At 53.1% G+C, this 24082-nt stretch overlaps 1 protein-coding gene and 1 long non-coding RNA gene across 7 annotated transcripts in view; both read left to right on the top strand.

Annotated features, from left to right (window-relative positions):
- The window catches only part of UBL7 (ubiquitin like 7), an 8583-nt gene extending 108 nt beyond the window's left edge, over window positions 1–8475 (top strand). For 2 of the 6 annotated variants that reach the window (XM_041489828.1, XM_041489834.1), the window contains exons 2-12: window positions 703–898; window positions 1349–1468; window positions 2012–2094; window positions 2193–2277; window positions 3133–3190; window positions 4111–4244; window positions 4371–4420; window positions 4987–5154; window positions 5628–5750; window positions 8076–8229; window positions 8331–8475. In XM_041489828.1, coding sequence (XP_041345762.1) covers window positions 715–898; window positions 1349–1468; window positions 2012–2094; window positions 2193–2277; window positions 3133–3190; window positions 4111–4244; window positions 4371–4420; window positions 4987–5154; window positions 5628–5750; window positions 8076–8213 — 1143 coding nt within the window. In that variant the 5' untranslated portion in view covers window positions 703–714 and the 3' untranslated portion in view covers window positions 8214–8229; window positions 8331–8475. The other 4 variants (XM_041489833.1, XM_041489831.1, XM_041489832.1 and 1 more) reach the window with 4 other exon arrangements.
- A 1982-nt stretch (window positions 8476–10457) lies between these two features.
- LOC121365541 lies at window positions 10458–10854 on the top strand. The gene is made up of 2 exons (XR_005957032.1): window positions 10458–10608; window positions 10710–10854. It is a non-coding gene; the product is annotated as an uncharacterized LOC121365541 (long non-coding RNA).
- The last annotated feature ends 13228 nt before the right edge of the window (window positions 10855–24082 follow it).

Here is a 24082-nt window from a genome sequence, read left to right as displayed (position 1 = left end):
GACCGCCCTGAGTTGAAGGGCGGCCTGAGGGGGGTATGGCCGCGACCCTCTGAGCTGGGGAAGGTTGGGTCCTAGGGGGGACGCGGCAGGGACCCTCCTGAGCAGAGAGGGAGGATTGGGGTGCGGGACAGCCGGGATCCCCCCCCTGAGCTGAGGGGAAGATTGGGGGGGAACACATCCCGACCCCCCTGAGCTGAGGGAGGGCCTGGGGAAGCACAGCCGGGATCTGCCTGAGCTGAGGTGGGGGATCTGGGCTGTGGGGATGGGGAGCCACGGCCGGGACCCAGCCTGAGCTTAGGGGTCGGTCTGGGGGAGAACGGCCAGGATCCCCCTGAGCTGAGGTGGGAGAGCAGTCGGGATTCCCCTGAGCGCCGGGGGGGATCGGGGCTCTGGGGACGGGGAGCCGCTGCCGGGATCCCCCTGAGCTTAGGGGAGGATCTGGGGGAGCACGGCTGGGATCCCCCTGAGGGGAGAGGAGGGTCTGGGGCGAACACATCCCGACCCTCCTGAGCTGAGGGGAGGGTCTGGGGGAGAACAGCCGGGATCCCTGACCTGAGGGCGGGATCGGGGCTCTGGGGCCCGGGAGCCACGGCCGGGGCCCCGCTGAGCGCCGGGGTCGGGGCTGCGGCTGGCTGTGCCCGGGCTCTGCGGGCGCTGGCGCCGATGGATGAGGAGGGCTCGGTCACTCGGCTGTGTCCCCAGCGCCCCGCCGCCATGGCCCTGCCGGAGTGGCACATCGCCGTGAAGCTGGCCGAGCAGCCGCTGGCCCCCAAAGCCATCCTGCGCCTGCCGGAGACCGAGCTGGGCGAGTGCCCGCTGGGCGGCTGCAGCATCTCGCACCTCAAGCAGCTGATCACGGGCAAGCTGCAGGAATCCATGCCGGACCCCGAGCTCATCGGTGCGTGCCCCGCCGCAGCCTGGCGCCGTCCCGCCGCTTGGGGACACCCTCGGCCCGTCCTCGCCGCGGCCGGGACGCGACATCCTGCTGCTGGTGGTGGGAGGGCTCGGTGTTCGTTCCCTGTTTCCTTGGGATCGCGGCGCTCCAGCCGCGGCAGTGCCCTTGTTCGGGAATATTTGGGCTTTCCACCAGCTGTGTGTCCTTGTGAGAGCTCTCATGAGAGCTGAGAGGGAGGTCAGCTCTTACGCAGGAGGTGATTCTGCCAGCTCCTCTAGATCAGCTCCATGATTTCCCTCCTGGTTCTCAGCTCCACAGCTTCCCTGTGTTGTTCCCTAGCCAGTTGGAGCAGCTACAGCTGCTCAGTAACCCCTTGAGCTCTAAGGCACACTGGAGACCCCCAGCTGGTTCTGAGAGCACCACAGGTTTATCTTCAGGTGTTTCTCCCCCCAGACCTGATCTACTGTGGCCGGAAGCTGAGGGATGACCAGACCCTGGATTTTTATGGAATCCAGTCTGGCTCCACTGTCCATGTCCTGCGCAAGTCCTGGCCTGAGCCTGACCAGAAACCAGGTGAGGAGCTGTGGGGATTGCCCCTTGCATTCTCCTTGGGATGTGCTTTATTAGGGACTGAGGAACAGCTTCTCTAGGGATTCACTGCTGTGGAGGTTTCCAGGGGAATGAATCCCCGTGTTTGGGAACTCCCCACCTCTCCCAGCAGCACCTGGGTGTTGGTTTTCCTGCTGACACAAGAGTTAAGGAATGAGCTGTGCAGCATGGAGAGGGATCATCCCTTCCTTAATTGCCTGTGATCCATTCTAGGGCATTGCCAGGGGATCTGGAGCAAAGCCCCAGGGATGAGCAGGCTGCTGTGTGCCTGACTGTACAAAAAGAGGAGCTTGAGCTGGCATTCCTGTAATGGCACATGTGGGAGGATATTCCCGACTATTTTTATGATCTGAGAGTGCAGCAAGTCATTACTCTGCAGTGCCTGTACCCAATCCAAGGATGTTAGAGGATCTCTGTTGCAGCATGGATGTCTCAGTGGGCTGTGGAATGGCTTTGAGGGCTGACAAAGGCCCAGCTGTGTTTTGTTGTGGTGTTTTTTCCCCTCAGAGCCCGTGGATAAGGTGGCAGCAGTCCGGGAATTCCGTGTGCTGCACACTGCCCTGCACAGCAGCCCTGCCTACAGAGATGCTGTGAGTGCTCTGCTCCTGGGGGAGTTCAGCTGTCCCCTCCCTCTGGGGGCAGTCCTACAGTGGGGGACATTCCCAACCTGCTCTGCATTCCCTGGCAGGTCTTCAAGATGCTGGGAAACAAGGAATCCCTGGATCAGATCATTGTGGCTACTCCTGGCCTCAGCAGCGACCCCGTGGCTCTGGGTGAGTCTGGCTGTGGTCCAGAGGATCTGAGGAAAGGTTGGATTCCTGATGGGGGGAAGGGACAGATACAAATCTACACTGAATTCCTGAAAGGGAGAAGAGAGAGTTAAAAAAAAAAACTTCATTTTTTGTCCCTTTGTGGAGCATGAGTCAGTGACTGCTGAGGTGTCAGTTGTGCTCCATGGGTGGTTTGGGGATGGATCCTGGTTTTAGAAAGGTCAAGGAAAGAAGGGATGGAGCTCTCTCCTTGGGGATGGATCCTGGCTTCAAAAGGATCAGTGAAAGGAGGGTGGAGCTCTCTCCTTGGCTTCAGAAAGGTCAGGGAAAGGAGAAATGGAGCTTTCTCCTTACGGATGGATGCTGGCTTCAGAAGGGTCAGGGAGAGGAGAGATGGAGCTCTCTCCCTGCTGCAAAGTTCTCCAAAGTGGTTGATTTAATCCAGCCTGTTTTGGGATGGTGGCAGCCTGAGGCAGGTGGAATTTGGGATACTACAGAATGGTTGATTTAATCCAGCCTGTTCTGGGATAGTGGCAGCCCGAGGCAGGTGGAATTTGGGATGCAGTCACAGCCTGGCCGCAGGGAGCTGGGGCCCAGCTTCCATCCTGCCCTTGAGGTGGGGCACCCACGGATCTGCAGGGAAAGCCCCGTCCCTTTTGTCCCTTGGGTGTGTGGCTGTGACCCCACAGAGCCTCTCCAGGAACACAAAGGCTTCAGAGGAACAATGGGAGTATTTGTGGTGTTTACTCATGACTCACTTCCTGGAAAACAATTCCTATTTATTTGTCCCTGTGGCTTTTATGTGACTGGCTCCTGTTTGTTGTATCCTGTCTCACTGTGTTTCCTGGTCTTTTCCAGGAGTTCTGCAGGACAAGGATCTGTTCTCTGTGTTTGCAGACCCCAACATGTTGGACACGTAAGTTCCTCAAGCTGGGGCAGTGATTCAGCAGTGCCTTTGTGTCCCTGTGTGTCACCTGGGTGGGACAGAGCTCTGCTCCTGCCTGCCAGGCTGGGTCATTCCTCTCTCAGGAAACAGGGATCCACCGCTTGGGTTAATCCAGAGGGTGTTTGGTGGGAGGCAGGGCCATCATCACCTCCAGATCAGGGTTCAGGCCTGGATGAACTGCTCACAGCAGAGAGCTGCTCCCATGAGAAACTTGGAGAAGTCAGCACGGGTCCAGAAGGATCCTTGGAGAACCAAGGGAAGGTCCACCATGGGATCCAGAAGGATCCTTGGAGAACTGAGGAAAGGTCCAGTGTGGGTCCAGAAGAATCCTTGGTGAACCAAGGCAAGGTCAGGTCCAGAAGGATTCTTGGAGAACTGAGACAAGGTCCAGCGTGGATCCAGAAGGATCCAAGGCCAGGTCCAGCGTGGATCCAGAAGGATCCAAGGCCAGGTCAAACATAGATCTGTAAGGACCCTTGGTGATCCAAGGCCAGGTCCAGCATGGATCCAGAAGGATCTGAGGGCAGGTCCGTTGTGGATCCAGAAGGATCCAAGGCCAGGTCAAACATAGATCTGTAAGGACCCTTAGTGATCCGAGGGCAGGTCCAGTGTGGATCCAGAGGGATCCGAGGGCAGGTCCAGCATGGATCCAGAAGAATCCTTGGTGAACCAAGGGCAGGTCCAGCATGGATCCAAAAGGATCTGAGGGCAGGTCCAGTGTGGATCCAGAAGAATCCAAGGGCAGGTCCAGCATGCATCCAGAAGGATCCCTGGCTGCCTGGAGGAGTTTGTGCCGGGCAGCAGAGGTGGCGGTGGCTGTGCCCCGGGTGCCTCAGGGCTGGTTCCTCGTTGCCCTGTGCCCTCCTGCAGCTGTGCCCGTTTGTGCCCAGGCTGATCCCGGCTCACCCTGCCCTGGTGAACGCCATCGTGCTGGTGCTGCACTCGGTGGCGGGCAGCACCCCGCTGCCAGCCCCGGACACGTCCTCGCGCGCCATGGCCTTGGGCTCCTACCGGGACATGCCAGGTACGTCCACCTGGAAGGGGAACTCGCTGCTGAGCCTGTCCTGGCTGCTCAGCCAAAAACTCCACAGGGATGTGCTCCCAATTCCTGCTGGTTTGCCACATCCATTTATTCCCCTTTCTGGTGCAGGTGGCTTTCTCTTTGAGGGGCTCTCTGATGATGAAGATGACTTCCACCAGGTAAGCAGCCGGGCTGGGTGAACACTTCTTTTTGGGTTTAATTTGTAGCCCTGAGACTCCCAAGCTCTTTGCTTTCAGTCTGGTGAGCAGCACAAGCTGCTCTGTCTCCCCAGGGGGATGTGGAGACAAACATATTGATCCTGGCTGCTTCCATGCTGCTCAGGAGAGGGTTTTCCTCAGTACTGAACACACAACAGGAAAATGGAACAGAGGAAATGCTCTCACAGCCAAAGTGGAGCGTGGGAATGTTGATCCCTGCCTTTCTGCACTCTTCCTTTCCATAGGACAAAGGGTTCTGTAAGAAAAACTGGATATTTGGGTCCAAACGTAACAGGGAATTGTTTTGTATCACCCTGGTTTGGGGCTGGTGGATGATAGATTGAAAGGTTTCCTGCCAGTTTCCACGGCTGACTCTGTAGGAAAAAGCACATCCCACTCTGGCATGTTTGTCTTCCAGAACTTCCACCCTTGGACATGTGGGTATGGTAGGACAGAGATCTGTGGTTTGACTGGGACACAAACTCCACGAGAGGTCACAGCTGGGGCTTTTCTCTCTCTCCACACAGAGCACGAGGTCCACCCCTTCCAGCAGCACGTCCGGCTCGCGCCCGGCCTCGCTGGGCTACGCGGGGGCGGCGGGGCCGCGGCCCATCACCCAGAGCGAGCTGGCCACGGCCCTGGCCCTGGCCAGCACCCCCGAGAGCAGCTCCCACACACCCACCCCGGGCACACAGGTAACAGCTGGGGCTGGCACAGCTGCCTCTGCTTTCCCTCAGGGATGGGTTCTCTTCGCTTTGATCCTACCCTGGGCACCCAGGGAGCATCCAGCACCGGTCCTGGTCAAGGCTGGCAGAGCTGGTTCTGCATTCCCTCAGGGAAGAGTCCCTGTGTGATCCCAACCCTGGCACACCTGGCTCTGCATTCCCTCAGGGGGAGTTCCCTGTGTGATCCCAGCCCTGACATCCAGGGGACAGCCAGCACCAGTCCTGCTCTGGGCTGGCACACCTGGCTGTGTCTTCCCTCATGCAAATCCATGTGATCCCTATCTGATCCCAGCACCAGGGACAGCCAGCGCATCCTGGATCAGCTCTGGGACACTTTCCTTCCCTCCTGGAGGAGCTCCCTTCCCTGTGGGATGGAGGGTGAGGGGGTGCTGCAGGTGTTGCTCTGTGCTGGTTCCTTCTCCTGATCTGTCACCTCCTCCTAGGGTCACTCCTCGGGGACATCCCCGATGTCATCCAGTGTGCAGTCGGGGACACCCATCACCAACGACCTGTTCAGCCAGGCCCTCCAGCACGCCCTGCAGGCCTCAGGGCAGCCCAGCCTCCAGGTCAGTGGCAGCCCCTGGAATCCTGCATTCCCCTGGGATCTCCCAGCTGCCTCCTGTGGTGGCACATCAGCCTGGGAGGAGCATCACTGATGCCTTTTCGGGCTACCTAAAAGCAGAGGCCAGACAATTAAGGGAATAAAATGCTGTTCTATTTATTGAGGGGCCATTTAGGGCAGATGAAGCCCCCCAGGGGCTGTACCCAAAATGGACCAATGATCACAGGTTTTCACACTTCTATAAATTTGGTCTATTTGCATATTGGGGGTTAAGCTTCCAATTACACCTTCTGGTAATGAAGTCATTTACCCTGAATTTCTATAAACAGAGGCCAGACAGAATTAAGAGAATATAAAGTAGTTATATTTTTGAATAGCCTTCAGGTACATTTGGGACAGATGAAGCCACCCAGGGGCTACATCCAAAATGGACCAATGGTCACAGGTGTTCACACTTCTGTAAATTTGGTCCATTTGCATATTGGGGGTTCATCTTCTAATTAAACCTTTGGGTAATGAAGTAATTTACCCCAAGTTTCTAAAAACAGAGGCCAGACAAAACTAAGAGAACAAAAAGCAGTTATATTTATTGAAGGGCCTTCAGGTACATTTAGAGCAAATAAAGCCCCCAGGGGCTACACCCAAAAATGAACAATGGCTCACAGGTTTTCATACTGCTATAAATTTGGTCCATTTGCATTTTGGGGGTTAATCTTCTTATTAAACCTTTGGGTAATGAAGTTATTTACTCCAAGTTTGCTCCTCCAGTTCACTTTTGTTTACATTTCTGGGGCCTGAGGCAGTGAGGTGTCCTTGATTGCCAGGCCTGGAGAGGAATTGTTGTGTCTGACCAAAATGGGAAAGCAGCAGCTCACGCTGTGTATAGAGTTTAGAATTATACAAAGGATTGCAGGATTACAAATATATGAAAAATATAAAGGCTAAAATCCTAAGGCAGCATCACAGCCACTGCAGAAGAGCTGGGTGGAACTGGGATGAAGGTGTTATAAATGCATATTTTATTGTTGGCTTTTTGCAAATATTAAGATAAATACTGTATGTATTATGTTAAAATAACTTTTATTTCTGCTATTAATAAAAAACTTAGACATAGTAATAGTAGTAGCTAATCTAGTTATAAATGAAATAATTTAATAAATTAACTAATAAATAAGCTAATAGTTTAATCGATATAACATCCAGTAGACCTATAATATACTAACTATCAACATTTACCTTCTGCAGAAAATATAGACTAAAGCCCAGACTAAAAGTAATAAAGCAAAAAAAAAAGCCAAAACCACAACTAAGAAACATGCATACTCTAAAAAAACAAACCCAAAGAAGAGCCATACAAAATAGTTCCTAAAATAGATAAACTAGTTTATAGAAAAATGTAAATATACATAAGAATCTATGAATATCCAAGCTAATGTAATAGAAAAAGTATTTTAAAAATGTCCCTGGAAGTAAGCGTGCTCTTGCCTGAGTGCCATGAAGGTGTGCTCTTGGCTGAGTGCCAATCTTTGCTTTACTGTCTTTATCTCCTATTGTCCTTTATTAAACTTTTAAATTCTACCAAAAAAACAAACCACGTTTTTCACAGAGGGGTGGTGGCTTTGGGGACTTTGCAGCCTCACTGAGCTTTCAGGAGCTGTTTGCACAGCAGCTGAGGTGGGTGAAAAACACGTTCACTCAACTGTGAACATGTAAAAAGTTTAATGAAGGACAGCAGGAGAGAAGGACCACAGAGCAAAGGTTATTGTGGCATCAGCCAAAAGCCCCCTGTTATCTTCAGGGATACCCCTTAAATTCCTTTAATTACATCAGCCCTTTGCATATTCACAGACTCTTATGCAAAACTTATGTAAACTTTTCCCCAAACTCATTTACATGTTCCAAGAATTGTTTAGCACATCTCTTCTTTGGATCTGCTTTTTTAGATCACGTGGATTCCTTGGTTGTGGTTTTAGCCCCTTTTTATCCCCTGCAGTTTTGGGCCTGTCCCTCACTGCCTTCAGAGGGTGAGTGCTGCTGGCTGGCAGATGTGTGCAGGTGTGCTCATCCTGTGTCACTGGGTGCTGTCCCATCCCAGCAGGCTCTGTGACAATCTGGGATCAGCTACTGCACTGAGCTTAATGAGCAACAGAAATGAAATCCATATCTTTATAACAAAGTTACTTGAACACCACACATATAGAATCCATTTTAATATTTGCAAAAAGCCGCTATTATGTGTGTCTATAACAGATGGGACACTGGGCAGTGGGAAGAGCTGCTGGTTTTCCTGCTGGGATTCTCACCCCAAACTTCTGTTTGCTGTGAGCAGAGCCAGTGGCAGCCCCAGCTGCAGCAGCTGCGAGACATGGGGATCCACGACGACGAGCTGAGCCTGCGGGCCCTGCAGGCCACAGGAGGGGACATCCAGGCTGCCCTGGAGCTCATCTTTGCTGGGGGGGCCCCCTAAATCTTCTGCTGGACTGGTGAGTTGTGCTGAGGCAGCAGCCTGGCTGGCTCTGTGTGTGGGGATGCTCCTTGCTCTCCTGTGGGGAGCACTGAGGGCAGCTCCAAATCCTCTCTCCAGCCTCATCAGGACTCAGCATGGAGAAGGGAAGAGGTGGCTCTGTGCTGGGGAAGTGGCCCCCTCCAGTTGTACAATGTTTTATCTGTCAGCACCCTCTGCCTGTTGTTTCATTCCCTGGATTAAAGGGGCCCTGCTCAGTTCCCTGCCTGCTGTGTGGGTCATGCTCTGTCCTGGCTTGTGTTGCAGATTCCAGCAGGGCAGGAAGGGGAAGCATTGCTGGCCAGGGGTCTATGTACAAATCACAAACAGGACAGAACTGCTGGGGAACACGTCTCAAGCTCATTTTCCAGCATCACTCTCATTACATGGTTATGACAATGGGAAGATGCCAGCAGCAGACAAAGCTCTCAGTGTTACAACTCTTAAAAAGTTTTTTGGCCAATCACACAAAGCAAAAGCATATTGGCAGTTGTTCTACCGAGCACTATAAGCACACATACCTTTGGTTAAAACAATGTTTCCTTATTTCACATACAATACCTGCTTGTAAGCATTAAGATACAATGCACAGAGCTCCATTATTAAGCTTAGAACTTCCTCATATCTTGCTAGATATACTTTTCTGTAGCTTAGGAAGTTATTCTAGCCAAGAGTTAATACACAGACCATTGTTCTATTTGTCCTTACTTTCTACTTCTTATATAACTTTTCTGCTGACAAATCTTATGGCTCTATTTGCAGTTGGCTCACTTAGCTCTAATTACAGTTCTGCTGTTTCTGAGGCCTGCCTTTTGCAGCTTTCCCAAAACCCTCAGATTTTAAGGATTCCCACAAGTGGAACTGCAGAAAAAGCTCTGCCTCGGTGGGAAGTGGTGCTTTCAGCAGAGGGCACGGCCACCGCGAGGTGACAGTGACCAAGAAATGACAAGGGCTGAGTGAGAGCTGGAGAAATGCCCGGTGTGGGTTCCACCACGTGCCGCGGCTGCAAAGCCAATTAACGGCGTTTGCCTGTAATTGCAATCAGTGGGAGCAGCGAAAAGCCAGGCCTGGAGCTGGGCCCGGCATCGCTCGGATTGCGCTGGGGTTAACGAGGCGTGAAAACGGCAGCGGGTTCTCGGAGCAGAGAGCGCTCTCCTGCTTCACCTCCAGGCTGCTGCGCTGCCCTCTAATCCCTCTGTGATCCTCGCTGATAGCATCTCGGTGTCACCCAGCAAACCGGGATTGTTCTCTGCGGGACCCCTGCGCTGATAGGCTTTAATCCTGTCGAGAGGATTAATGCCCCGAGGGAGGGAGGGAAGGAGGGGCTGGTTTTGTGCTCAGTCTGGAGCAGATAAGATGTGATGGACACAAATGGCTTTCCTGACACCCTCCCGGCTCTCTGCTGTCCGCACGCACACGGATTTTGTGTGTAAGGAAACTGATTAATCCCTTCCCATCCCTGGATCCCTTTGCAGGGGCAGGACAGAGCACATGCACAGCCCTCCCTTCCCCAGAGCCTTGCTGGCAGCCCCAATCCTCCGGGATAACCACGGATTAGCCGGATCACAGATGCTCCTGCCCAAAGCTGGGAAGCATTTGCAGGCTCTCCCGGCCACCAGCACGTCCAGTTTGCCTTCCTGCACCACCTGATTTCTCAGTTTAGGGCTCAAACTGGACCAGCACGTCCAGTTTGCCTTCCTGCACCACATGAATTCTCAATTTCAGGCTCATTGCTGTCCCAAAAACGGTGTTTTTTGTGTCACTCGGGATATTTGATCCCTCCGTTGACCCACGTTTGGCATGAAGCCGTTTTCGCTGCTATTTCTGCTTCCCAACGCCCCCAGCGAGCTGAGAACTGCCTGGATTTTTTGGGTTTTTTTGGGCTGGAAGTGACTTTTCCCAGATTTCCTTTCCCAAGCAGCAGGACTTGGCTGGGAGCAGCAGCTCAGGCACATGCAGTGGCTGCAGCAGAGGAGAAGTTGGCAGCGCTGCCGCTCACGACATCGCTTCCCTCGCCCGGCGGAGCCGTGCCTGAGCACAGGGGGAGCTGCGGGGAGGGGGAGAGGCTCTTAGAATCCATTTTAATATTTGCAAAAAGCCGATATTATGTGTGTCTATAACAGATGGGACACTGGGCAGTGGGAAGAGCTGCTGGTTTTCCTGCTGGGATTCTCACCCCAAACTTCTCCTGTTTGCTGTGAGCAGAGCCAGTGGCAGCCCCAGCTGCAGCAGCTGCGAGACATGGGGATCCACGACGACGAGCTGAGCCTGCGGGCCCTGCAGGCCACAGGAGGGGACATCCAGGCTGCCCTGGAGCTCATCTTTGCTGGGGGGGCCCCCTAAATCTTCTGCTGGACTGGTGAGTTGTGCTGAGGCAGCAGCCTGGCTGGCTCTGTGTGTGGGGATGCTCCTTGCTCTCCTGTGGGGAGCACTGAGGGCAGCTCCAAATCCTCTCTCCAGCCTCATCAGGACTCAGCATGGAGAAGGGAAGAGGTGGCTCTGTGCTGGGGAAGTGGCCCCCTCCAGTTGTACAATGTTTTATCTGTCAGCACCCTCTGCCTGTTGTTTCATTCCCTGGATTAAAGGGGCCCTGCTCAGTTCCCTGCCTGCTGTGTGGGTCATGCTCTGTCCTGGCTTGTGTTGCAGATTCCAGCAGGGCAGGAAGGGGAAGCATTGCTGGCCAGGGGTCTATGTACAAATCACAAACAGGACAGAACTGCTGGGGAACACGTCTCAAGCTCATTTTCCAGCATCACTCTCATTACATGGTTATGACAATGGGAAGATGCCAGCAGCAGACAAAGCTCTCAGTGTTACAACTCTTAAAAAGTTTTTTGGCCAATCACACAAAGCAAAAGCATATTGGCAGTTGTTCTACCGAGCACTATAAGCACACATACCTTTGGTTAAAACAATGTCTCCTTATTTCAGATACAATACCTGCTTGTAAGCTTTAAGATACAATGCACAGAGCTCCATTATTAAGCTTAGAACTTCCTCATATCTTGCTAGATATACTTTTCTGTAGCTTAGGAAGTTATTCTAGCCAAGAGTTAATACACAGACCATTGTTCTATTTGTCCTTACTTTCTACTTCTTATATAACTTTTCTGCTGACAAATCTTATGGCTCTATTTGCAGTTGGCTCACTTAGCTCTAATTACAGTTCTGCTGTTTCTGAGGCCTGCCTTTTGCAGCTTTCCCAAAACCCTCAGATTTTAAGGATTCCCACAAGTGGAACTGCAGAAAAAGCTCTGCCTCGGTGGGAAGTGGTGCTTTCAGCAGAGGGCACGGCCACCGCGAGGTGACAGTGACCAAGAAATGACAAGGGCTGAGTGAGAGCTGGAGAAATGCCCGGTGTGGGTTCCACCACGTGCCGCGGCTGCAAAGCCAATTAACGGCGTTTGCCTGTAATTGCAATCAGTGGGAGCAGCGAAAAGCCAGGCCTGGAGCTGGGCCCGGCATCGCTCGGATTGCGCTGGGGTTAACGAGGCGTGAAAACGGCAGCGGGTTCTCGGAGCAGAGAGCGCTCTCCTGCTTCACCTCCAGGCTGCTGCGCTGCCCTCTAATCCCTCTGTGATCCTCGCTGATAGCATCTCGGTGTCACCCAGCAAACCGGGATTGTTCTCTGCGGGACCCCTGCGCTGATAGGCTTTAATCCTGTCGAGAGGATTAATGCCCCGAGGGAGGGAGGGAAGGAGGGGCTGGTTTTGTGCTCAGTCTGGAGCAGATAAGATGTGATGGACACAAATGGCTTTCCTGACACCCTCCCGGCTCTCTGCTGTCCGCACGCACACGGATTTTGTGTGTAAGGAAACTGATTAATCCCTTCCCATCCCTGGATCCCTTTGCAGGGGCAGGACAGAGCACATGCACAGCCCTCCCTTCCCCAGAGCCTTGCTGGCAGCCCCAATCCTCCGGGATAACCACGGATTAGCCGGATCACAGATGCTCCTGCCCAAAGCTGGGAAGCATTTGCAGGCTCTCCCGGCCACCAGCACGTCCAGTTTGCCTTCCTGCACCACCTGATTTCTCAGTTTAGGGCTCAAACTGGACCAGCACGTCCAGTTTGCCTTCCTGCACCACATGAATTCTCAATTTCAGGCTCATTGCTGTCCCAAAAACGGTGTTTTTTGTGTCACTCGGGATATTTGATCCCTCCGTTGACCCACGTTTGGCATGAAGCCGTTTTCGCTGCTATTTCTGCTTCCCAACGCCCCCAGCGAGCTGAGAACTGCCTGGATTTTTTGGGTTTTTTTGGGCTGGAAGTGACTTTTCCCAGATTTCCTTTCCCAAGCAGCAGGACTTGGCTGGGAGCAGCAGCTCAGGCACATGCAGTGGCTGCAGCAGAGGAGAAGTTGGCAGCGCTGCCGCTCACGACATCGCTTCCCTCGCCCGGCGGAGCGTGCCTGAGCACAAGGGGAGCTGCGGGGAGGGGGAGAGGCTCTGCTGCCTCCTGCACGGCTGGGCAGCGACCGGAGCTCTGCTGCAGCAGCTCCTGCAGCAGCTCCTGCAGCACACGGGGAGCTCGGAGGGGGCTGGGAGTGGTTCTGCAGCCACCCCAGTGCTGCATGTTCCCGCTCCCAGCCTCACGTGGGAAGGATGCTCAGGGGCTCTGCAAGGGCAGGAGCAGCAGAACAGCAGGGAAAGGCTTGAAAGGACAGGGTTAGGTTGGGTACCAGGGAGGAATTGATCCCTCTGAGGGTGGGCAGGCCCTGGTACAGGTGCCTGCTGTGCTGCCCCTGGATCCCTGGCCTGGTGGGAGGTGTCCCTGCCCATGGCAGGGGTGGAATGGGGTGGCTTTAGGGTCCTTGTCACTAATTGTGAGTGGCTGAGACAGAGCAAACTGATGCCTGTTCCTTGTGCTCCATCCCTGGAGGTGCCCTGGCAGCTTCCCCTGCCGTGTTGGGAGCAGAGTGCTCTGCTTGGCTCTCAGTTCATCCCTCTCCTGCCCCTCTCTATTCTCCAGCCCAGCAGCCCTGGCTGGGCTTTACTGGGAGCAGACTGGGAAGTAGGTGTTGTCTGACCCTGGAAGAGCAGGAGGTCAGGCCACGGTTCCCCAACGTCAGCAGGAACCTTCTGTTTGTGACATCAAAGAGCTGTTCTTGGTCTGCTTCCCTGCTGGCCTGGCTGGGGCTGCCAGGGGAAGCTGGGACAGCAGGGATGGATGGGAGCAGCTGCTTTTCCTCCCCTGTTTTCCATAATCCTGTTTTTCATCCCTCTGCTGGACACCTGGAGGGGGTGGAGGTTTGGCTGAGCCCTGCACCATGTGTTATCTGGAGCCCTTCTTCTCCTTGTCTCTCTCATTTTGGGCTGATTTGTCTCTGCTGGTTAATTTTCCAGCAAAAAGGTGGAGAGGAGGCAGAGCAGAATCTCCCAGATGGCTTTTGCAGCGCCTCAACCAATGCTAGACAGATTTCCATGGGATAATGTTGGCTCCTTGCTCCCCCAGCCTGACTGTTCCCAGTTTGTCCCAGTCACACCTTGCCCTGAGCACATAAATTCCAGAAAATCAGTGAAGGTGACTTTCTCTGATTCTCCAGCATTTGTTGGGCAGGTACATCCAGCAGGAGCAGCAGCAGGAATTTGTCTGGCACAGCCTTTGCCAATCAACTTTCGTTTTTGTGGAGGTTTCCTGGCTGCTTCCAGCTTTGTCCTTGTAGGAAAGGCCAAAACACATCAAAAATTTGGGTTTTTCTTCCTTTCCCAGCTCCATGTTGGTTCAGTGAGGGGACAAAATACGAGGATATTTGGCAATAAGGACATTTTGGTTTTACTCTTTCTCAGGGAAACTTTGGAGAAAGGAGCAAAGTTCTGATTTTGGGACAGCTGATGAGGTGAGAGCATGGAGACAGGGCAGGTGACACATCCCAGTGACCTGTGTCCTGTGGGGTTTGCTCCCTTGCCTGCAATGAATCACCATTTTCCTGTTAGAAGTGACAAAAAAGGAGCTCTGATTTCAGCCCTCAAAGCTCCCTTTTAAGGTTACAGAGTTGAGAGGCCCCACGTGATCCACAATAAAAACCAGGCAACTATTTTAATTTGGTGAAAGCAGAAATGGGCTGAAAATGTCACCCTGTGAGAATATTTCTATTTCCTTATGTTCCCTTTTATATTTATAGTGTTCTAATATTCATAAACGTGTCCCAAAATCCCTTTGAGAGGCTTTTTTTCCCCCCCCCAATCTCTGAAATAGATGCTGATTTAAGAGCAGGGTCTGCTGGTTCAGCAGGGATGAATTAATTCAGGGGTTGCGTTGGAGCTGTGGGGTTCCACTCCAGGAGCCATAAAAGCATCAGAGGGGATCCAGAATTCCTTTTTTTCCTGCAAGGGCCAAGAACAGAGACTGGAGCAAAACTTTGGAGCAGGGTGAGCAGAGAAAACCCATTTCTAAGAGATTTCCCAGTATCTGGCTGTCAGAGGCTGGGGCACTTTCAGAGCTGAGTGTTGGGAGCAGACCCCACATGAGGTTTGTCCTTAAACTGGTCAATCTGTGGCCTCTCTGTCACCCTGGGGGTGGCCTCAGGTGCCAAGGCTGTCCAGCAGCTGGACAGGGAAAGCTGTGGGGCATGTCCTGGGTCCCAGGAAAGCTTTGAGGGCTCCTTTTGGGGTGCACTGGGGCAGCAGGAGGTGACACAGGCAGGGCAGCCAGCAAAGACATTGTCCTCCAATGTCACTGGGGCAGGAGGACATGACAAGGATGGGGCAGCCAGCAAGGACTTTGTCACCTGATGTCACTGGGGCAGGAGGACATGACAAGGATGGGGCAGCCAGCAAAGACTGTCACCTGATGTCACTGGGACAGGAGGACATGACAAGGATGGGGCAGCCACCAAGGACTTTGTCACCTGATGTCACCTGTTTTCCATAATCCTGTTTTTCATCCCTCTGCTGGACACCTGGAGGGGGTGGAGGTTTGGCTGAGCCCTGCACCATGTGTTATCTGGAGCCCTTCTTCTCCTTGTCTCTCTCATTTTGGGCTGATTTGTCTCTGCTGGTTAATTTTCCAGCAAAAAGGTGGAGAGGAGGCAGAGCAGAATCTCCCAGATGGCTTTTGCAGCGCCTCAACCAATGCTAGACAGATTTCCATGGGATAATGTTGGCTCCTTGCTCCCCCAGCCTGACTGTTCCCAGTTTGTCCCAGTCACACCTTGCCCTGAGCACATAAATTCCAGAAAATCAGTGAAGGTGACTTTCCCTGATTCTCCAGCATTTGTTGGGCAGGTACATCCAGCAGGAGCAGCAGCAGGAATTTGTCTGGCACAGCCTTTGCCAATCAACTTTCTTTTTTGCGGAGGTTTCCTGGCTGCTTCCAGCTTTGTCCTTGTAGGAAAGGCCAAAACACATCAAAAATTTGAGTTTTTCTTCCTTTCCCAGCTCCATGTTGGTTCAGTGAGGGGACAAAATAAGAGGATATTTGGCAATAAGGACATTTTGGTTTTACTCTTTCTCAGGGAAACTTTGGAGAAAGGAGCAAAGTTCTGATTTTGGGACAGCTGATGAGGTGAGAGCATGGAGACAGGGCAGGTGACACATCCCAGTGACCTGTGTCCTGTGGGGTTTGCTCCCTTGCCTGCAATGAATCACCATTTTCCTGTTAGAAGTGACAAAAAAGGAGCTCTGATTTCAGCCCTCAAAGCTCCCTTTTAAGGTTACAGAGTTGAGAGGCCCCACGTGATCCACAATAAAAACCAGGCAACTATTTTAATTTGGTGAAAGCAGAAATGGGCTGAAAATGTCACCCTGTGAGAATATTTCTATTTCCTTATGTTCCCTTTTATATTTATAGTGTTCTAATATTCATAAACGTGTCCCAAAATCCCTTTGAGAGGCTTTTTTTCCCCCCCCCAATCTCTGAAATAGATGCTGATTTAAGAGCAGGGTCTGCTGGTTCAGCAGGGATGAATTAATTCAGGGGTTGCGTTGGAGCTGTGGGGTTCCACTCCAGGAGCCATAAAAGCATCAGAGGGGATCCAGAATTCCTTTTTTTCCTGCAAGGGCCAAGAACAGAGACTGGAGCAAAACTTTGGAGCAGGGTGAGCAGAGAAAACCCATTTCTAAGAGATTTCCCAGTATCTGGCTGTCAGAGGCTGGGGCACTTTCAGAGCTGAGTGTTGGGAGCAGACCCCACATGAGGTTTGTCCTTAAACTGGTCAATCTGTGGCCTCTCTGTCACCCTGGGGGTGGCCTCAGGTGCCAAGGCTGTCCAGCAGCTGGACAGGGAAAGCTGTGGGGCATGTCCTGGGTCCCAGGAAAGCTTTGAGGGCTCCTTTTGGGGTGCACTGGGGCAGCAGGAGGTGACACAGGCAGGGCAGCCAGCAAAGACATTGTCCCCTGATGTCACTGGGGCAGGAGGACATGACAAGGGTGGGGCAGCCAGCAAAGACTGTCACCTGATGTCGCTGGGACAGGAGGACATGACAAGGGTGGGGCAGCCAGCAAGGACATGGTCCCCTGATGTCCCTGGGGTAGGAGGAGGTGACAAGGACACCCATGGGAGCGGGGCATTCAGGAACAGCGTTGTCTCCTGATGTCACTGAAGCAGGAGGAATGGGTTCCTTTTGGGGTGCCTGTGGCCACAGAGGCATGACTGACATCCCTTGATGTCACTGGAGCAGGAGGAGCCAGCCCAGCAGGTCCCAGCATTTCCCTCCATGCTGCTGGATTGAAGTTCTGGATTTGTCTGCCTGGGGAGGTGGTGGAGTCCCCATCCCTGGATGTGTTTAACAAAGTCTGGATGTGGCACTGGGTGCCAGGGTTCAGTTGGGGTGTTGGGGCATGGTGGCGATCTTGAAGGTCTCTTCCAACCCAGTCATTCTGTGAATTCTGTGGTTTTGCTGTTCCTGAGCATTTCCCTGCATGGTGCAGGATCTGTGTGCTGTTCCTGAGCGTTTCTCTGCATGGTGCTGGATTAAAGTTCTGGAATGTTCTGCCCGGGGAGGTGGTGCAGACACCATCCCTGGGTGTGTTTAACAAAGCCTGGATGTGGCACTGGGTGCCAGGGCTTAATTGAGGTGTTGGGGTTGGACTTGATGACCTTGAAGGTCTCTTCCAGCCTGGTCATTCTGTGAATTCTGTGGGTCTGTGTGCTGTTCCTGGGAAGGGAAGCAGTGCTGGCCCCTCAGGATCCCTTTGTGGGGTTTGTCTGGCTGCCCTGCAGCGCTCTGACCCCGGAGGATTCTCAGTTACACATCATTTAATCACCCCAGCTCCTGCCAGCTGCTGTCTGCTCTGATGAGTTCCCAGCTGTTTTAATGCCTTGAGAAGGCTGACCTAGAGCAGAGGCTAGACAGAGCTAAAGAATAAAGCAGGGATTTATTAAAAGGCCTCCATGGATCCACCTTGGGCAGCACAAGAGCCCAGCCAGGGCTACACCCAAGATAAACCAAAATGGTCACAAAATGGACAGCTGGTCACAAGGTCTGTCACTTTGAGAAGTTCTGCTCTATTTGCATATTGCAGTAAATTGTCCAATCACAGCTCCAGCCCATGCAGTCCCATCCTTGTTTTTCTCTCTTCAGCCCACATTGTTTATGCCCTTGGGGCTGAGGTTTGGATCATTTGTTCTTGGGGCCCAGCTAGAGCAGGAATTGTTTTGTCTCCCCGCTCTGTGCAGAGAGCTCACCATCCCCTAACACGAAGCCCAGACCCACACACTAAAGCAGCACAGAATCTGAAAATAGAAAAGCTAAACCTGAGGCATCAGCTTTGTTCTCCTCCCACCCCATTCCTCATTCCCTTTTTCCTCCCTGAGCTGATCTCTGTCCCAAAGGGGCCCTGTGGGACTGGGCTGGCCCCACAGCAGGCTCTGCATGGTGCTGGATTAAAGTTCTGGAATGTTCTGCCCGGGGAGGTGGTGCAGACACCATCCCTGGGTGTGTTTAACAAAGCCTGGATGTGGCACTGGGTGCCAGGGTTTAATTGAGGTGTTGGGGTTGGACTTGATGACCTTGAAGGTCTCTTCCAACCTGGTCATTCTGTGAATTCTGTGGGTCTGTGTGCTGTTCCTGGGAAGGGAAGCAGTGCTGGCCCCTCAGGATCCCTTTGTGGGGTTTGTCTGGCTGCCCTGCAGCGCTCTGACCCCGGAGGATTCTCAGTTACACATCATTTAATCACCCCAGCTCCTGCCAGCTGCTGTCTGCTCTGATGAGTTCCCAGCTGTTTTAATGCCTTGAGAAGGCTGACCTAGAGCAGAGGCTAGACAGAGCTAAAGAATAAAGCAGGGATTTATTAAAAGGCCTCCATGGATCCACCTTGGGCAGCACAAGAGCCCAGCCAGGGCTACACCCAAGATAAACCAAAATGGTCACAAAATGGACAGCTGGTCACAAGGTCTGTCACTTTGAGAAGTTCTGCTCTATTTGCATATTGCAGTAAATTGTCCAATCACAGCTCCAGCCCATGCAGTCCCATCCTTGTTTTTCTCTCTTCAGCCCACATTGTTTATGCCCTTGGGGCTGAGATTTGGATCATTTGTTCTTGGTGCTCAGCTAGAGCAGGAATTGTTTTGTCTCCCCGTTCTGTGCAGAGAGCTCACCATCCCCTAACAAGAAGCCCAGACCCACACACGAAAGCAGCACAGAATCTGAAAATATAAAAGCTAAACCTGAGGCATCAGCTTTGTTCTCCTCCCATCCCATTCCCTTTTTCCTCCGTGAGCTGATCTCTGTCCCAAAGGGGCCCTGTGGGACTGGGCTGGCCCCACAGCAGGTGACAGGCAGCACCAGGAAGGACAGATGGGACACGGGAAGAAAGGGAAGCTCTTCCCTGCCCAGCCCAGTGGAAAAACAAGCCAAAGGGACTCCGGGGACATCCAGCTGGAAGAGATTGAGAACTCCCTGTGTGTGCTGATCCAGTGTCACCACAGTCACCGGGCCCGGGGGTGGCTCTCAGGGGTCACAGTGGGGAGGAGAAGCAGGACAGGGCCCTTTTCCCCCCCTTTTTTCCCTGTCTCTCCCTTCCTGGCGAGACAGATAGCGCTGCTGGAAGCGCTCCAAGGTCATGGCCAAGGAGTTTTCTTTTCCTGAGCAGCTCGGCTTTATGAGGCCTGCGAGGGCTCTGGCACTTGGCCCAGCAGCTTCTCCAGATCCAGGTGAGTTTGTTTGGACTCCCTGCAGAAGAATGTGGGCTGAAACTCCAGGCAGATTGCAGAGGGGTCAGACCTTAACCAGCTGTGTGCAGGAGGGTTTTGTGCCTCTGCTAGGGCTGATAAGGGGAGTTATCATCTTGGTATGGGGATGGTGGTGCTCTACCCTCCCTGGGCATTCCAGAGCTGCTGGCATATGTGGGAATTCAATTTTGGGGAGCCTGAGAAGTGGCCATTCCCACTGCAGTGCTGCCCTGGAGCACAGCACACAGGGAAAGCAGGCTCAGGAGCTGCAGAACACTCTGACCTGCTGGAACCTCACAGGGACATGGAGCTGACATGGAGCTCTCATGGTGAGAGTGTGGTGAGCAGAACCACCATTCCTGTTCTTTTTGTTCTAGCCTTGTTTCACTGGGTGAGAATCCACACTGGATTTTGTTAACTCTCCCTTTTTGGCACCCCTGCCTTGTTTCCTGTCCCACCATTTCCCCTCTTGTAGGAAATGAATTTGGAGAAAATTATCCAAGTTTAATAGAAGTTTGATATTTGTTTACATGCAAATATTATATTTGCATGGCTTGTAGGTTTACTTACTATCTAAACAAGAATAGTAGGTTTATGTAGTATGTATTTGTGTGTAAACAAATAGCAAACTTCTATCAAACTTGAAGAATTTTCTACAATTTCATTTCCCACGCTCTCTGAGGTTGTGACACCTTCAGGTGATGCTCCTGAGGGAACCTGGTGACAAGGGTGGGCTGTGGCTGTGGCCAGTCCTCAGGCAGGACCTGTGACCTGTAAATCACGTTGTGACACTGGCCTGGAAGGTCCTGGGCAAGCCCCTGGGCTTTCCTTTGGAGGCATAGGAGGAAGGGGACTCCCAGCTGGGGTTTTGTGCTGCTCTCAAAATCACTGAGTGCAAATCAGCTCAGTCACAAGTTCCCTTCTCACCAAATCTCTTGGGAAATCTTTTCTGGGGGGTGAAATCTCATCTTGGGGGCACGTGGTTCCTCCACCCCTTTCCTGGGTGGTTTGTAAAGCCCTGGGGTGGCTCTGAGCTCATTTGGGCCCCTTTGGTGGCACTTGTGCTGTGCTGTACTTTGGCACAACCCAGGGGGGAACTTGTGCCAACTGCACAGAGCCCCCAGACTCAATCCAGCTTGAGAAGGTGAGCCTGGAGACCTGGGAAGTTCCCAAACTGTGCAGGGCTGTGGCCTTGGGGAGGGATGGTTGAGGTTTTTTGGTTGCTGCATACCAGGAATGTGAGCTGGGGGGGGGTAGAATTTGGGTGTGGAGAGCAGAAACTGCAGCAGCTGATAAAGGATCTGCTCTGCTCACTTCCCTCCTCACTCTGTCAGCTGGGAATGAAGGGTCTGTCAGCACCACTAGGAGCTGTGAGGGGGATTTCACTGATTCCCACTCCAAAGCCAGCCTTCTCAGGCAGCCTGTTCCCAAAAGGAGGAGTGGGAGCTCTCATCTTCCAAAAGTTCTGTCCCAACCTCCTGGGCTGTCAGTCCCTCCCACAGCTTTAGCACAGGATTTTCCAGGTGCAGCATCCCAACCTTGTCTGGGAAGAGTGATGGAAAAGGGGATGAGGAACATCCTCATCATTTGTCCAGCTCATCCCAATGGAAAAGGGGCATGAGGAACATCCTCATCCTGTGTCCAGCTGATGCCAATGGAAAAGGGGCATGAGGAACATGCTTATCCTCTGTCCAGCTCATCCCAATGGAAAAGGGGGATGAGGAACATCCTCATCTTGTGTCCAGATGATCCCAATGGAAAAGGGGGATGAGGAACATCCTCATATTGTGTCCAGATGATCCCAATGGAAAAGGGGGATGAGGAACAGCCTCATCTTGTGTCCAGATGATCCCAACCTTGTCTGGGAAGGGCTGATGGAAAAGGAACCTCCTCATCCTTTGTCCAGCTCATCCCAACTTTGTCTGAGAAGGGAGGATAGAAAGGGGGGATGAGGAACAGCCTTATCCTTTGTCCAGCTGATCCCAACCTTGTCTGAGAAGGGAGGATGGAAAGGGGGGATGAGGAACATCCTCATCCTTTCTCCAGCTGATCCCAACCTTGTCTGGGAAGGGCTGATGGAAAAGGGGCATGAGGAGGATCCTCATCCTCTGTCCAGCTGATCCCGATGGAAAAGGGGCATGAGGAACATGCTTATCCTCTGTCCAGCTCATCCCAATGGAAAAGGGGGATGAGGAACATCCTCATCTCGTGTCCAGATGATCCCAACCTTGTCTGGGAAGGGCTGATGGAAAAGGAACCTCCTCATCCTGTGTTCAGCTCATCCCAACCTTGTCTGAGAAGGGAGGATGGAAAGGTGGGATGAGGAACATCCTCCTCCTTTGTCCAGCACAGCAGGGTCCCTCTGGCAGTGTCACACCTGCTTTGTGGCACAGCAAAGGTCCTGCCTGGCTTAGCTAGGGCTGAGATTTCTCTTGTTGTTCCTTTTTTCCGTGGAAGATCCGCCCTGTTGGTCCTTCCAAGGGTCACATTCCTGGCCGGGGGAAGGTAACAGATCTGGTTTTGTGGATAAAATCACCACAAGCCTGCTCGGGTGCCAAGTGCAATCCGAGCTCTCTGGGTTGCCTGGGCCACAAACATGATGAATAAAACTGTTCCTCTTGGGGAAAAAAAATCTGTGCTTCTGACAAGATTCCTGGGGGAGGCTGCCTCCTGATCCGTGCTGGAAGCGAGGCGCATGATCTGGGAGAAAGCTGCTCACGAGTTCTGCTGGGGAAGTTCTGATCCCAGAGTGGAGCAGATGGAAATTTCTGCAGGAAGGGGCTGAGCTGCTGCCTGGAATCTGATGCTGCCTGCTCCTGAGCTACCAAACTCAATCTGGGAGCTCCTTCCCTGCTTTGGGAAGGATGTTCTTCATTCCAGCACCTCCTGCGCACCGGGCCAGGCTGGAAATGGGCTCTGGGGAGCTGTGCTGCTCTGGAAGGTTGGGTTTTCCTGGGGGTTTGTTCTCCACATCCTGCCCATCTCCTGGAATCGCTTTCCCAGGCAATGAACTCATGGTTCTGGGTGCCAGGCTCCCCCCTGGCTGCTCTCACCCTTCCCTGTGAGGCTGCCCAGAGCAGCTGGAAGCGCTCCAGGATGGGCTCGGAGCACCCTGGGACAGTGGGAGGTGTTGGACACCAAGGTCCCTTCCACCCCAAACCACTCTGGGATCCTACAAACACTCCTAAAATCCTGAGGGAGCTTGAGTCCTGAAACCTCCTTTTTCAGGAGTGTTCTTGGGGAAGAAACCTCCTTTTTCAGGAGTGTTCTTGGGGAAGAAACCTCCTTTTTCAGGAGTGTTCTTGGGGAAGAAACCTCCTTTTTCAGGAGTGTTCTTGGGGAAGAAACCTCCTTTTTCAGGAGTGTTCTTGGGGAAGAAACCTCCTTTTTCAGGAGTGTTCTTGGGGAAGAAACCTCCTTTTTCAGGAGTGTTCTTGGGGAAGAAACCTCCTTTTTCAGGAGTGTTTCGGGAAGAAAATTGTTTTCAGGAGTGTTCTTGGGGAAGAAAACTCCTTTTTTCCTGCTGGAAACCAAGTGATAACGGGGTCTGGCAGCTCAGGGAGCAAACAGGGACCTGCAGCTGCCCCCGGGGCAGTTCGGGCTGAGCTCAGAACTCTGCAGAGCTGGGAATCACCTCGGCCAGAAGCGAGTGTGTGCCTTCCCCCTGTAATTACCCCTGTAATTACCCCGGCAGCTGCGTGGCCAAAGAAAGATGAACCCACACACACAAAGAAGCGCCGGGAAATCCCTGTGGCTCCTTCAAATTCACCATTAGCCGGCTCATTAATTTATTTTTGCTTCCTTCAGCGTGCCCCCCTCGCCCTGCCCCTGCTCGTCCCTCCAGGAGCGGAGCGGGGCCGGGGCTGAGCTTCAATCGCCGCTTTAAAGGGCACAGCTGCGGCTCCTTCCCGGTGGGTTTCTCCCATTCCGGTCACGTCCCGGCTCGCTCTCCGTGCTCGGAATGCCCCGCTCCTCTCATTAACCACAGCCACAAAGGCTCCCGGGCCTCCCCGGAGGGACCTTTGCGACAAAAAGGTGCCCGTGCCACCCGCGGGGTGTCCTTTGGGGGAGCGGCCGCGTCACGAAGGTTCGGGATGCTAGGGCAGGGTTCACCTTCCTGCCGGCTCCCGGAGTGTGACATCCACTCGGGGATGTCATTCCCCTGCCACGTGTACTCGGGGTGTGCCAGGCTCCCCCCTGGCTGCTCTCACCCTTCCCTGTGAGGCTGCCCAGAGCAGCTGGAAGCGCTCCAGGATGGGCTCGGAGCACCCTGGGACAGTGGGAGGTGTTGGACACCAAGGTCCCTTCCACCCCAAACCACTCTGGGATCCTACAAACACTCCTAAAATCCTGAGGGAGCTTGAGTCCTGAAACCTCCTTTTTCAGAAGTGTTCTTGGGGAAGAAACCTCCTTTTTCAGGAGTGTTTTGGGAAGAAAATTGTTTTCAGGAGTGTTCTTGGGGAAGAAACCTCCTTTTTCAGGAGTGTTCTTGGGGAAGAAACCTCCTTTTTCAGGAGTGTTTCGGGAAGAAAATTGTTTTCAGGAGTGTTCTTGGGGAAGAAAACTCCTTTTTTCCTGCTGGAAACCAAGTGATAACGGGGTCTGGCAGCTCAGGGAGCAAACAGGGACCTGCAGCTGCCCCCGGGGCAGTTCGGGCTGAGCTCAGAACTCTGCAGAGCTGGGAATCACCTCGGCCAGAAGCGAGTGTGTGCCTTCCCCCTGT

Source organism: Pyrgilauda ruficollis, unplaced genomic scaffold (assembly GCF_017590135.1).
Source record: "Pyrgilauda ruficollis isolate IOZ18807 unplaced genomic scaffold, ASM1759013v1 scaffold96, whole genome shotgun sequence".
Lineage (NCBI taxonomy): Eukaryota > Metazoa > Chordata > Aves > Passeriformes > Passeridae > Pyrgilauda > Pyrgilauda ruficollis.
Note: the sequence above shows the minus strand (reverse complement) of the source record. Positions and strands in the feature narration are given on the sequence as shown.